Here is a 13,545-nt window from a genome sequence, read left to right as displayed (position 1 = left end):
GAGCGAATCGCGAAATTCCCCCCCACCATTGCCGCGGTCGTCTGCTCCGATTCCGCTCGCGGCAGGGATCCCTACCGCTCTCGTCGCCGTCGCCGTCGCCGTCGCCGACGAGATCATCCGCCGCGATGCCTCGGTGAGTATCCGTGTCTCTGTCCCTCCTCCTGTTGGGGGCGCAGCGGAAGGTAACATGGGGGGTGGGGGGCGGTGGGTGGGAAGGCTGTTGTTTCGAACCCTAGATAGTATACGTAGCTCGATGTTTGAGCCTTCGGGTTCGAGACCCTAGCTTAGAACGCCGTGAATCTTGTGGTTAGGTCGTACATCGCGTTGGTGGATTGCGTATTGTGTATGGTTGGGTTTGGGGATTTGCGGTAGAGAAGTCGAGGAGAGAGCTGCCGTTTTTTGCCCACTGCGGGGAGCCTTTGCGCTGCTGCTACTTGTTGCTGCCATCCTCGGCGCTCCGTTTCAACGTGTTTATTCTTGTTTTAATTGTTCTATCTCTTACTCGTTTTAACTTTTTCTTTTTGCAGGTACTATTGCGACTACTGCGACACCTACCTGACCCATGACTCTGTGAGTTTCTCCTCCTCCCCCTCCCCCTCCACTTTGCACTGCTATAGATAGCCAGTTCTTTAATTTGATTTTAGGTTTCTATAGTATTATGCCCAGTAAAATAATCATAGCATGATTGGCGTTACCAAGTATAATGCTGTTGCTGAAGTGGTTAAAGATCAGTTCCCTGTCAACAGTACATGTTCTTTTTTACTGGGAGGATGTTACAGTATATTCATGCCTGTTTCTGAAGATATTCCTGTGCCACTGAATACCATCATGGCCATTCAATCAATTTTGTGCCAAGTACATGTGAATAGCTGTAACTAATGTTGTCTTCATATAATTAATGTGTAACTGGATATTAGTTTACCCTGGATTGCTTAGCCTAAATAAACACACAATTAAGCACTCGGTGGCCACTTATTTACGTATATGCAATGTGCAGTGAGATATATGCAAACTACATAACATCATTTTTAAGATAAAAATGCTTCAATGCAGTGAAATATTTACGAACTTTCAACTTATTGCTTCTGTAAATTTCAATAGATCATTTTGTTGCTTTTGAGACTGTCAAATACCATGAATTGTATGTGATTAGTGTTGAAAGCTCTATAAATCCCATGACGATTATCCAATTCTTTTGTAATTATATGTGCCTCTGTGGTGCATTCTGTTCTAGATATATAGTTTTTTTGTATAGTTGATATGTCTGTTAACTTATTCTAAAAAAAATGCTGCAGCCATCTGTCCGTAAACAGCACAATGCTGGGTACAAACATAAGGTATCTATCTTAATTCTCTTCATCTTAATAATTCCAGTTTGTAATTGGTGTCTATTTTTTTCTCATTCATCTGCGTAGATGTTATGACCTTTTTCTTTTCATGTGAACATTTCTAGGCAAATGTTCGAACCTACTATCAACAATTTGAGGAGCAGCAAACTCAAAGCTTGATTGATCAAAGAATTAAAGAACATCTTGGACAAGCTGCAGCTTTCCAAGTTGGTGCTCCTTTCAATCAACATCTTCTCTCATTTCCAGGAGGTGTGCCTCGTCCTCGTCTTCCAATTCTGCCAACACCTGGCATGCCACTTGGTGTTCCTCAAGTACCTGGTGCACCTTTGATGCCAGGCGTTAGGCCTCCTATTTTGCCAGCTCCTGGTATTCCAGGTAACAGAACTCATTTTCGTTGTTGCTCATAATTACAGTATCATTAACCAAGTTCTCATTCAAATTATATGGCATATAATTTCTGTGGTGTGACCCGGCGAATTTTTTTTTTCTGTGGTGTGTACTTTCCTGATCTTGATAGCTTATATAGTTCATTCCTTCCATTGGAGCTAAAAAACTACCAATTGGATTTCAACAAGGAATGCGATACATATTTAAGTGGAGCAATAATGATAACAAACTCTTCCATAGCTTCATTCTGGGTGCTCAGTATGTTCAGGCTATGTTCACTACATTATTTGGGTTAATGTATCACATGGACAAGAATGAAGCATACATGTCTTAATAGGCTGTTGTTCAATACGAAAGAATGTGACTTCAATTTTGCAATGAAGACACCCATCACAATCTTATTGGAAAGATCACTTGACAGTATTTACCATTAACATGTATACCACATATATTTGACAGTTCAAGTCATCTTGTAACTTTTCTGTATTAAATTTGTATTTTTGAAGGCCAAATACAAAAACAACAATGTGTGAAAGGTCTATTGTGTACTATTGAAGAACTTCATAGTGTGATTTGTAACATCTGTAGTGTAGGGGAAATGACGTGGGAATTCGATCACCTGCAGCAGCATTGCCTTCTTTAAAAGGAGTATAGATTAAGAACAAAACCATATGCCTTCCACATGTTAGACCATAATTATATGACTTGATGATTTTGACCATAGTAAAACTGACTTGGATACTCTCAAGGAATACTTTCTTAATCAAAATAAAATTTCTGATCCTCCAAGTTACACTAAGGGAGCTCTTATTGAGTTTTAACCGCCAATCATAGTTTATAGATAAATGCAAACCTTTCTGTACTCATTTTTTAAGGTCTTGAAATATAGACAGTTTATCCAAAAAAAAGTATTTTTTCTTAGTCTAAGCATTTGATCATCTGATATTTAGTATTGTTTTAGCTATTTAGATTGGGTCATGGGGTACCATGTGTAGATTTGTCTCAAAAAGTACTTCCATAGCATATCGTGTTTGATAAAAAAAAATCAGAATAGCAATAAGTGGCCAAAGTTGCAGTTTTGAAACACATTAGTTAACAAAAATAAAGCCGACCTTCAACTTTTAAATATGTGCAACTATTATTAAAGTAGAGGCCTTGAGTATAAAAACCACTTTCACTGATCTGGTGACATGGTTTGGAAAATATGGGCATCATTTTTATCTTACAACTTAACTAAACTATGAGCTTCTTCTTATTTAATTTATTTCTTTAGAATAGCTTAATTGACTCACTGTAGCTTAGTAAATTATATTTCATCATGGAATTGTATAAACCAGATAGTGGATGATGGATGGTGAGATGAGCTCTACATCCAGTGCTATCATGGTACTTCAATTCATTCCGCAGTGCCACAGAAGATGAGCTACCACTTACCAAAGGAACGCTACTGCTAATGTTATCATTTTGCCATTGCATACACTTACAGAAAATGCACGCTAATCATGGACTGATGTTCTTTCCACTTATTAATCCATTTCACTTGATCAAACCAAATAACGAGTATATTATTTATGTGACTTCTCTGTACGCTCCTCAGGTTATCCTGGTGCTCCAAATGTTCCAACCATGCCACAAACAGGCGCCCCACCTGGTTCCATGCCGCCTGGCTCTATGCCACCTGGTTCTATGCCTATGCAGATGGCACCTCTCCCAAGGCCTCCGACACTACCACCTCCAACATCTGGAGCCCCAGGGGCCCCCATCCCCAACAGTGGGGCACCTCCAGCCATGTATCAAACAAATCCACCGCAACCTGCAGGCCCAACTTCTGGTGCTCCACCTCCGGTTTCTGCTCCACCTCCAGCAGCACCTCCACAGGCTCCTTTCTCCTATGCACAACCTCCTGAGGGCAACCACTGATTGTGTTCTTTGGGCTTTTATTTAAGAAGCATATGAAGTATGCCCAGTCTGATCCATTGGAATATGATGCTGCTATCGTTTAAATGAGATCAACTGTCACTTAATTTGAGGGATTGTTGAAGAAGGCTTCTTGTAACTGTATCTGTGCATCTGGTGATGGTATTTTAGATATGTAACGTTAATTTTGTAATCTGCTGAAGTTAGTATTGATTTCAGAACACATTTACCAAAGCTGGTAACGGGATCGTTCCTCAAATATTTGGCATGGCTCTGTAGTACTAGTTTCTGTGATGATTTGTTCTTCGGTTTGGTGAACATTACCCCGTGTAATTTGTATGAAAAAAAAAAGATTTTGGTTAATATCACACCGTGTAATTTGTCTGAAAACGTTATCGAACTTCCAGATTATTGGATCCTCAAGATGACACTGTTACTACTATGAAACATATGACATGAATCGCCAACTTCCATCCGATATTAATCAGATACCATTGAATACACAGAATGTCAACCAATGAAGCAATCCTTTCGGATAACCCTTTCTTTCAGAGGATACACATGCTCCTGACTAAGTGTGAGAGCTTGAAGAAAGTTTTTCCTGCATTTTCTCTTCAGTTTTGCGAACCACATCTACATGGCGGTTTTTGCTGCTCATGGTTATGCTTTGTTGGCTGGTCTAGGAACTTGATTATAGTTTGATGAATTGAAAATATAACGGATTCTGTTGCTATCCAAATTTCCAGTAGCATGAAAAACTAGAGAAATAATTCAAATAATGCAAAGTCTGTTATTGTAATTGCGTGTACTTGCATACGCGTTGTATATTTTTTTTTTTGCCGGGCCGGCAAAAGGATGCCGGCCAGAGTATATTAAGAAACATACGCGTTGTATTCTACATAGGCAACTAACGAAAAGCCCAATGGAAAAGGTGAAAATTACTCTAGCCTTATTGCATTGATCAAAACATACAATTGATAGTACATCAAACTCTAACTATGGCAACTCTGCAATTTATTTTGCCTTCGACTTGAGACACAGAGAGTGCACTTATTAGTTACTGCATCACTAGCAAAATCCTCAGAAATTTGGTCACTATTTCGACTTTAACCCCAATGGCATTTACCACTACCATGCTGAATAAATGAACAGCTTGCTTCAGAAGAGACTCTGCTTCATTCTCCACATTAAGCAAACAAAATGAGGTTAACCTCCAAACACCAGAATAATCATTGTGATCTGCCCAAGGATTTAACATTTCTCATGAAAGAAGAAATCCTCGTGGGATCTTTTCTGATACCATCAGGAGCACATATTCCACTGCTAACATCCACTCCATTTGGTTTCAGGGCATAAAAGGCATCACAAACATTATCAGCGTGAAGGCCTCCAGCTAAAAGCCACCCATTCTTGCTTCGAACAGACGGCATCTGAAACTTCTGCCAGTTGAATCCCTTGCCACTATAAACATATAGAGCAAGATGTAGATGTCAGCCATATATTTGTTCTAGCAGGGAAATATGCAAGTAAATTAGCATGTACTCCAAGAACTTTTAGTAAGTATGCATTATGCAAGATAAAGAACTGAAGTAGAATATTGAACTCAAGAACTACTAGCATATACATGATAGTGCTACAAGGTGCTGATGTTTAAGTTGGTATATCACAAACATGTAAGAGGTTATTTGAGTCAACTTTTACTCTTTTGAGCATTCATTACAAATCCCATGATCTCATATTAAGGAATAAACAGAGAATTTCAGCACTTGAGCAATTTTTCTACTTCCCATAGAAGAAGCAATAAGAGCAAAATCTGACCTTCCACCTTTGGCACTATCCACCAAGAACCAATCAAGCTCATATTTTTCATCAGGAAGAGCGTTGATAAGCTTTCCGTCGTCATTGGCATTTAGAACATAAATGATGCGATTGTTCTTCGATAGCACATGAAGTAATGAACGAGATTCATCTCCATGAAGCTGCATAGGGGAAATAATGCAAGTAATAAGCACAGCGCAAAAAAAAAAAAAACTGAAGTAGTGCATGACAACAGAAATAACATAGTTTAATCAAACCTGCACTAGATTAAGGTCACATGAATCAGACACTCGTAAGATGGTCTCTTCATCATCATCCACAAAGACACCAACTGATTCAGCCCCATAAGACTGTGCTACTCTTGATATTTCTTTTGCTTCTGCTAACGCAACAGAACGCTTGGAGTTTGGCCAGAGTATCATGCCAATAAGTTTAGCTCCGGCCTCCAAAGCCGTTTCTGCATCTTTAGCTGATGTGATGCCACACATTTTGACTACAGGCTGGATGAGTTTAGCAGCTCCATCATTTGGTTGTGAAGACACAGCAGTATTGGATACAAGGCCATGGCTCATTGCCAAGCATGATGTTTTAAATAGAGGAAATTTCGAATTCCCTGATTAAGAAAACCAAGTCTGTCAGCATCTTAAATAATGTGAATGAAAAGTACTGACCTTACAGAATTTTATAGCAGTTGATACTTGATATACAAATTAGTTAAATAAGTACAACTTATATAATCTCTGCATACGAGGAAGGTGAGAATGTAGCTGAGAGATTGTTAGTTAATTAAGAAAAAAACAAGGGGCACAGTGATGGCACAAGATTTTGTCCACGATATACAGTACAGTTGATGGGTACAACTTATATAATTTTCGATACGAGCCAAGAATGTAGTCGAGAGACTGTTAGTTACTTAAAAGGGAAATAACAAGGGGCTTCTGTTTTTTGTGCACAATAAACAGTATGCGCACAAATTTTTTTTTCCCCAGAACACATGTATGGTACAGTTTACTTGAAATTCGACAAGGTAGTTTGTTACTGTAGCATTACAAGATACAACCTTTGCCCATTGCTTATCATAGATATCATGCAAATATACAGTGTAACCCTGGGCTTAACATCTCAAATGTGTTGTTCATTTCCCCCTTTTCAAGTACTATCAATTTTGGGGAAGAACAAAACTGCACAACCCACCCATTTCTAGCACTTACAACATGCACAAAAGGAGGAGGAGAAGCACCGATTCGCGATTCTTACCACTAGTACTCGGTGCAGGGAATCGCTGAGGTTGCCTGGCTACTGACGAGATTGATGGCGCCACCGTCGCTGCAGAGAGAGAGAGAGAGAGAGAGAGAGAGAGAGAGAGAGAGAGAGAGAGAGAGAGAGAGAGAGAGAGAGAGAGAGAGAGAGAGAGAGTTCAGATTATAGGAACTAAAAGAAACAGAAAGAAATGGCGCCCCGTAAAAATCGGGGTCAGTCAGAAGGACGGGCAATGCCTCAATCCGCGCTCGCCTGAGACACCGGGAAATACGAGTACCTTGAGCCGCGGCCGCCATTGCCGGGGAAGACGGGGAAGCAGGCGAGGAGGTGGGTGTGGGGCAATGGCAAGTGGTTGTTGATACGTGCTTGGCTTTGTATCCAAATTCCGAGTATCTGATTGACCCGTAAACTCCGTGGAGGGGACGGCGGCGAGGCCGAGGCGACGCCGGTCGGGGGTGGGAGGAGGAGGAAGACCAATGACCAATATCGGGTCGGGTCGCCTTCTTTGGTCGCGGTTGGTGGGGTGGGGAGGAGTTAGCGGGTACGGGTGCGGATCGAGCGGCGGCCGAGGCGGATCCCCTCCCCTCGCCGGAATAGCGAGAGAGGGAGTAGGAAGAAGGTGAGGCAGGGACGGGGGCGGCGGCGGCGGCGAGCTTCAATTCGTCCGGCGACAAGGGGAGAACCCCAAATCCTTTTGATGTATCTTCAATGAATATCCATCGTTGGAACTGAATAGTACCTCGTATCTATCTTGTCCACAAAGGGGATTATTCTTTTTCCTTTTTTCTCTCTCTCTCTCTTTCAGTCTTTCTGGACCATAACTGTGCTTATTAGAAGTAGATGTTACGAATTTGTGTTCTTGTTTATAATGAGATGGTCTTTTTTTTTACTTTGTTTGTCCCAAAATATAACACTAACATTTTAGAATTTATCTTAAAGTGTAATAATTTCCTCACCAATATTTTTTCTCTAACCAATTACAACGCTCCACCATTCAATTTCCTCATTTACCTATACTTCTCATCCAATTATAACATTTCCTCATTTAATTATACATATTTTCTTAATAACCGTGTTCCACTCTAAAGTTCATTATATTCTAGAACGGATGTAGTAATTTATATGTGTTAAATTAAACTGGTGACTAAAATTCAAGCAAACATCTTACTCCTTCTGTTCTAAAATATAAGTATTTTTAGAGTTGGACATAGTTATTAAGAAAGTTGGTAGAATTAAATGGGAGGAGTGTTGCGATTGGAGTAGAGGTGAGGGTAGGTAGAAAAATTGAATGGTGGAGGGTTATGATTGGTTAAGAAAAGACTGCTGGTGAAGAAGTTATTATATTTTGAGACAAATTATAAAGGCTAGAAGTTATTATATTTTGGGATGGAGAGAGTACTACTTAGTTCTATGTCCAAAAATATAGTTGTTCATTGGTATAAGTTTGTTAATACCTCCTTTGTTTTAGAACAAAAGAAATAGTATGCCTTGTACTTTTATACATAAGCCGTTATATGATATAACACGTGATGTCAAATATGGGCCGTTTCACAAGAAGAAAATCAGACTTGGTTTCCCTTTTTTTTTTCAGCATCCGTTGCAACCGTATTCTCTCTTCCGCTGTAAAAAATGAAGTATATATATATATATATATATATATATATATATATATATATATATATATATATATTCACTTTTCTCTTTTACCATTCCTCCGTTAGTATGCATTTTTGTTTCACCACCGTTGTTTGCTCAATATTATTAGTTCACCGTTAAGGTTGCTTCTAAAGCACCATTATGCGGTAGTAAATGTTTCAAAAGAAAATAACACTAGAATTTTAACAGATACCACAAAACATTAATTAAACTATTTTTTTCACTTTAAAGATACTAAAATTTCACAAAATAATTTACAGTGAATAACTATACACATGGATATTTCAATTTCTTTTGAGTATTGGGAGTAGCAAACTGTTTTCCATTTCAATTTCATTTAAGCTGCATGTAGAAACATTCCAAGCTAACTAAAAAAATTTATGCCATATTTTTTTATGCAACCTTCACAAACGCATTTCTATAATTTCTTATAATTTTTAGTAACATAAGGGCATGATGGTATTTTGGTGGGCAAATATGGTGGTCAACTAATGTTGACCGATGGTAATAGCAAAGGAGAATTTAGTAGAGACGAAACAGTGGTAAAGCAGATAAGTGAAATTTTGATAGCAATGAAAGAATTCAGTTTGAAGAAGTAAAAAACATTTATTTATATTGCATTGGGAAATACGGATCACTTTATTTGTGAGAAATATATCATTTATTTATCAAGGGCAAAAAAAAAGTAGTTGAGAAATTGTCTAGAAGTCATAAAACAACTTAAAAAGTTTATAAAGTTTATAAGGCTAAAACGATTTATATTTGGGATCAGAGGAAGTCTTCATGTGCTACGTTTTCTTTTTGTTTTTTTTGACGGCATACATCTGAAATAGATGCTTCCCGTTATCTAAAATAAATCTAGAATACAAAACAAATCGAATTCGAAGTTGAGATTTAATTTTAAAAAATGTATCACCTCTGTCTAATTTTTGAAGGTTATTTTCTTGTTGGTAAATTTTGAAAGGAAAAAAGGTCTCAAATTAATTTTGCAACTGTGAGGGGTCGAGCTAATTGAGAGGGGACGTCAGCAAAAGATTAGCAGCTGATAAGATTTGAGCAAATTTAGCAGCCAGTCAATTGACATGCTAAAATTAAGTAGAGGGCCTAGAATTTGAGAACCGGAAACAATTAACCAAACTAAAAGTAACAAGAACTGAGAATTACTTGGAGCGATATAAGAAAGAACCACAGCACTTTACAATTACTTGAGCACGATCTACATTACAACCACACTAACGTAAATTATAGGTATGGAGTCCTTGTACGTATATCATATATGGTTGCAGGCTTGCAGCAAGATCTTGTATATTAACATTGCAGAGTTGCACACCAACCACATCATATCGACAGTTTACTACACAAGACACTCCCAACACACAAATCTACAGACAGGTCATATATGTACCAAGCACCAACAAGGGCCAAACCAAGTCAAGGACTCAAGATTCATGCATATGTTGTGATGTGAGATGCCAACACTCCCAAGTCAGGTTCCAGCGTGATATGGTGTTTCATTTCTAGTTCTGCTTCTTATCTTTTGCTGGACCCCTAGGTATCTTGCTGAGAACCTTTGCGTCGAGAACAGAGTACTGCCTGCTGAGTTCCACATGCGCCTTCCCAGCAAAATGATCAACCTTGTCCTGATACTTGTGATACAAGATCGGCACTGTATGGAGCATCAAGACAGCTGTTTGGAAAAAAAAAACTTTTGTTTAGTAAACTACATTGGAAGTTTAAAGAATTAAGTCAAGAGAGTTTAAGGAGCTGAAAGAATCATTACCAACGTAAAACAGGGTCAGGAAATCACAGAGGCTTCCAATTTCAGAAAGAATCCAGAGAGCAACGATCACCTGAAATGTTAGTAATGTAAGCTTAGACAAGCTGAATGAGGTAGTAACCTGTCAGTGTGGATCAAATCAAATTTGATTCTGTAAATAGGGATATACGCCTAAAAACTTCATCAGGTCATGCCCTAGAGAAATCTCCCGAAGCAAGTGAAGTGCTTGGTTGATGTCAGTGCGCAGTGCTAGTGCAACATTCACAGCAAGATCTTCAGATATCTTCACTTCTGGAATATTAGGTGGACTCCTGGAAGTAGAATACTTTGTCATCAATAAACCAGAGCAGTATTAATCACATAAGAATCTTAATATTTGTTCCTCACTTCTTGATGAAGATGGTTGCCTTGGACCATAAGAACAAGATGGCCAGTACACCGATCAGGACATGAGATATCAGAGTGAGGAAATGGTAATCAACAACTTCAAAGAGAACCCACAACACAGTTGCGCCACCTATCACTGCAGCAGAGATCTTCTTGTCTTTCCACAAAAGTACATCAGCAGCTGCACAGAGGAATATAGAGACAAGATGAATTTATATAATGAAAGGAACCATGATAACCTACGCAATGCAACTGAGTTACTAGAAGACATTTGGTTAGTTGAATACTACTCTGAACAACTTTACATATGAAAGATCATCTATGCCTTTATGGGATGCACATTAGACGATTCTTTTGTCAAAGCAGCCTCCATCTATCATGACATGGTAGGGTCTATCTCTTGCAGGGAGCAATGGTATGGTCTATCCCTTCTCTTCTTTTTTTTTTCTTTTTTCTTTTCTTTTTTTCAAGAGAGTCATGATATGCTCTCTAACCTTTCCTACAATTCACAATTGTCATCCTATCCTCCATCATGAAACACATCTAACAGGACAATGAATTTCTCCCCTTTGAACTCTTTGCTCAAAAATTCCAAATTGCTAAAACCATTTTCATTTGTATTTTCTAGTGATTCATGATTTGGTTTATGAAAGTAACAGAACTTCTGGAGTTTGGAAGGAGCTAACGATTGGTAACTTAACATTCTTATGTTTATGAACACAAGACAAATTGTCCGTATGACGCCGATTAAATATTCATACACTTATGGTTTCCCTAATTTATTATGGTTTGCCTAATTTTAATGTTTTCTAGAAGCTTTCAGATGGTTATTGGTATAACTCTGTACCGGATAACCAAGCCACAAAATATACTCCCTCTCCGATGATTTTGTGAACAAATACTGTCTGCAGGCGAGGAAAATCCCGCCGTTTGATTAAAACACCATAACTAGCTCCGTTTCAACCAGCAGTATATGATTGATCAGGTACATGGAATTAAATAACAACATAAACAAAACGAAGATTAATTTCCACCAACACAGAAGAAAAGTTTGAGGAGTTCACATGGCCCTTGTGCTTTTCAAGAAGAACAAACAACTATAACCATTAATTCTAGGATGGGAAAGAAGCTAATTCAGCTTAGAATTCTTCAGAATCAAAGCCAATTTTGCTTCTTAGATAATCATCCAAATCAATTTGGTTAATCAGGCCTAAACGCCAACAACTCAACTGAAGTATACCTACCTACCCGCTACTCAAGAGCTCGATAATCAAAGGCAAAGCCACGCAATTATTATATCCACCTCAAGAACCCTACTGATTAACACAGAGAGGAACAGCACACAATCCGGACACAATTCCTGCCCTAAACGAGCAATCTACACCCCGAGACAAAGAAAACGCACGAATTTCACACTTACCTTTACCACCGCCGAGAGCCTGGTGCACGGACTTGTCCCCCCCAAGAAGCCTAAACCCCCTCGGCCTCGCCGCCGCCTCCTCCGAGACGCCGTCCGCCTGCGGGGCCGCCTCCCCAGCGGGCTCAGCCATGGCCGCCGATCCGAGCAAGCAACGCCCTCCCGAAAAAAGATCGATCAGCGGGAACTAGCGGGAGCAAAGCTGGTGGTGTGTGTGCTTGGCTTTCTCTTCTCTTCTCTTCCTTAGCTGCTACGGCTTGTGTTTTTTTTTTCCTGTGAGGCCACACTGCCCACGTGGCGAGTTGGGGTTGGACAGAGAGACAGAGAGGGGTGATTAGAGGAGTAGTTAAGTGTTAGGGTTACCCAGCTAAGCTAACACACGTTTGGCACCTGGCAGGGCACAAAAGTGTTTCTTTTTGTAGCTAAAGATTGTTAGGTGATTAATGGCATATCTTGCTAGAGGATATGGTTTTGTGTCCACTCATTAAGTTCATGGTCCCTTTGAGACCGCTTCCTGATTATATAGAAGACATGTCCATTCGTCGGTGCACGTTTAATGTATGTTTAGAGGGATTGGAGAACAGTGTTAAATTTCTAACCTTTGAAAAGCATCGAAGGTGTGACGATAGAGCCGTGGATTCCACCTATCATAGTTTGCATTCTTGTGTCCATTAAAATTAGCAAGTGTAGAAATTGTAAAGTGAGCGTAACTCACATGGTTAGATTTCTCGTGATGGAACCAACCTTAAGTTCTAGACTAGACACATGTGCTTGCAGTTATGATTAGTTATTCTTTTGGTGGTAGGCAAGTATTCACGATGACTTTGTTAATACTCCATCATGATATGCCATCCCGGTTTTTTATACTATGTTTCTAAAAAGAGTCTATGGATAGTCAAGGAATTAGACGATTGTCTTCGTTATTTTAGTATGTGTTTGGGAGCATACTCATGGATACATGCATATGTAATAGAATAATTACATTTTTAGGGAATTAAAGACAAATTAACAACAAACACAATTTACCGCTATAACCCAATTCAATGAATACACTGCATGCACATATTCCATACATACACTTAATTAAAAGGAATATTGAGACAATAAGCCCACTTAATTACCATTTTAATCTTGATTAAAAGGAAGGTTCCGTGCCACCTTAGCAAAAAATACAATTTTTTAGACAAAATTTGAACTATAAAAATACATTCATTTTGAGAGGGAGGTAGTAGTTCGTTTTTTTAGCGTGTGTTAAGAGCATATTTGTGGATATGTGCGTGTGTAATAGTGTGTATGTGCATTCTATGTAATCGGATTATTGGAAAAAACTCACTTGACCATGCTAAAACCCAAATAGTTTAAGCTACGACCGATTAGCTGTGAAAAATTAAACAAAAAATTAAGATAATTATACCTTTGGCATTTGCGGTTTAAAACAAATGCTAGAATAACTCTAAAATTAAGTTATAAAAAATGAATTTTGGTTCAGAAAACCAATGGAATTTTGTGAAAACCGATCGGATTTTTAAAACCGCTAGGTCTCGGTTTATGAAAACCGGCGACCGGTTTTCGTACGG

At 38.9% G+C, this 13,545-nt stretch overlaps 3 protein-coding genes across 3 annotated transcripts; 1 reads left to right on the top strand and 2 right to left on the bottom strand.

Moving 5' to 3' along the window:
* The first annotated feature begins 9 nt into the window (after positions 1–9).
* Positions 10–4,016, top strand: LOC4328958 (U1 small nuclear ribonucleoprotein C-1). Its single transcript, XM_015767319.3, has 5 exons — positions 10–133; positions 528–570; positions 1,296–1,337; positions 1,454–1,724; positions 3,334–4,016. The coding sequence occupies exons 1-5, from the start codon at positions 126–128 to the stop codon at positions 3,654–3,656; spliced, it is 687 nt and encodes a 228-aa protein (XP_015622805.1). The 5' UTR covers positions 10–125; the 3' UTR covers positions 3,657–4,016.
* Positions 4,017–4,576: 560 nt separating this feature from the next.
* Positions 4,577–7,449, bottom strand: LOC4328957 (N-(5'-phosphoribosyl)anthranilate isomerase 1, chloroplastic). Its single transcript, XM_015767760.3, has 5 exons — positions 7,009–7,449; positions 6,729–6,797; positions 5,729–6,084; positions 5,472–5,632; positions 4,577–5,114 (listed from the first exon to the last, which is right to left on the bottom strand). The coding sequence occupies exons 1-5, from the start codon at positions 7,025–7,027 to the stop codon at positions 4,883–4,885; spliced, it is 837 nt and encodes a 278-aa protein (XP_015623246.1). The 5' UTR covers positions 7,028–7,449; the 3' UTR covers positions 4,577–4,882.
* A 2,113-nt stretch (positions 7,450–9,562) lies between these two features.
* On the bottom strand, positions 9,563–12,166 carry LOC4328956 (reticulon-like protein B2). The gene is made up of 5 exons (XM_015767340.3): positions 11,972–12,166; positions 10,552–10,732; positions 10,334–10,475; positions 10,168–10,237; positions 9,563–10,074 (listed from the first exon to the last, which is right to left on the bottom strand). Exons 1-5 carry the CDS (start codon positions 12,099–12,101, stop codon positions 9,905–9,907), a joined length of 693 nt encoding a protein of 230 aa, XP_015622826.1. The 5' UTR covers positions 12,102–12,166; the 3' UTR covers positions 9,563–9,904.
* Between the last annotated feature and the right edge of the window lie 1,379 nt (positions 12,167–13,545).

The sequence above is a fragment of the Oryza sativa genome, chromosome 2 (assembly GCF_034140825.1).
Source record: "Oryza sativa Japonica Group chromosome 2, ASM3414082v1".
NCBI classification, from domain to species: domain Eukaryota; kingdom Viridiplantae; phylum Streptophyta; class Magnoliopsida; order Poales; family Poaceae; genus Oryza; species Oryza sativa.
This window is presented reverse-complemented; position numbering and strand designations above follow the sequence as displayed.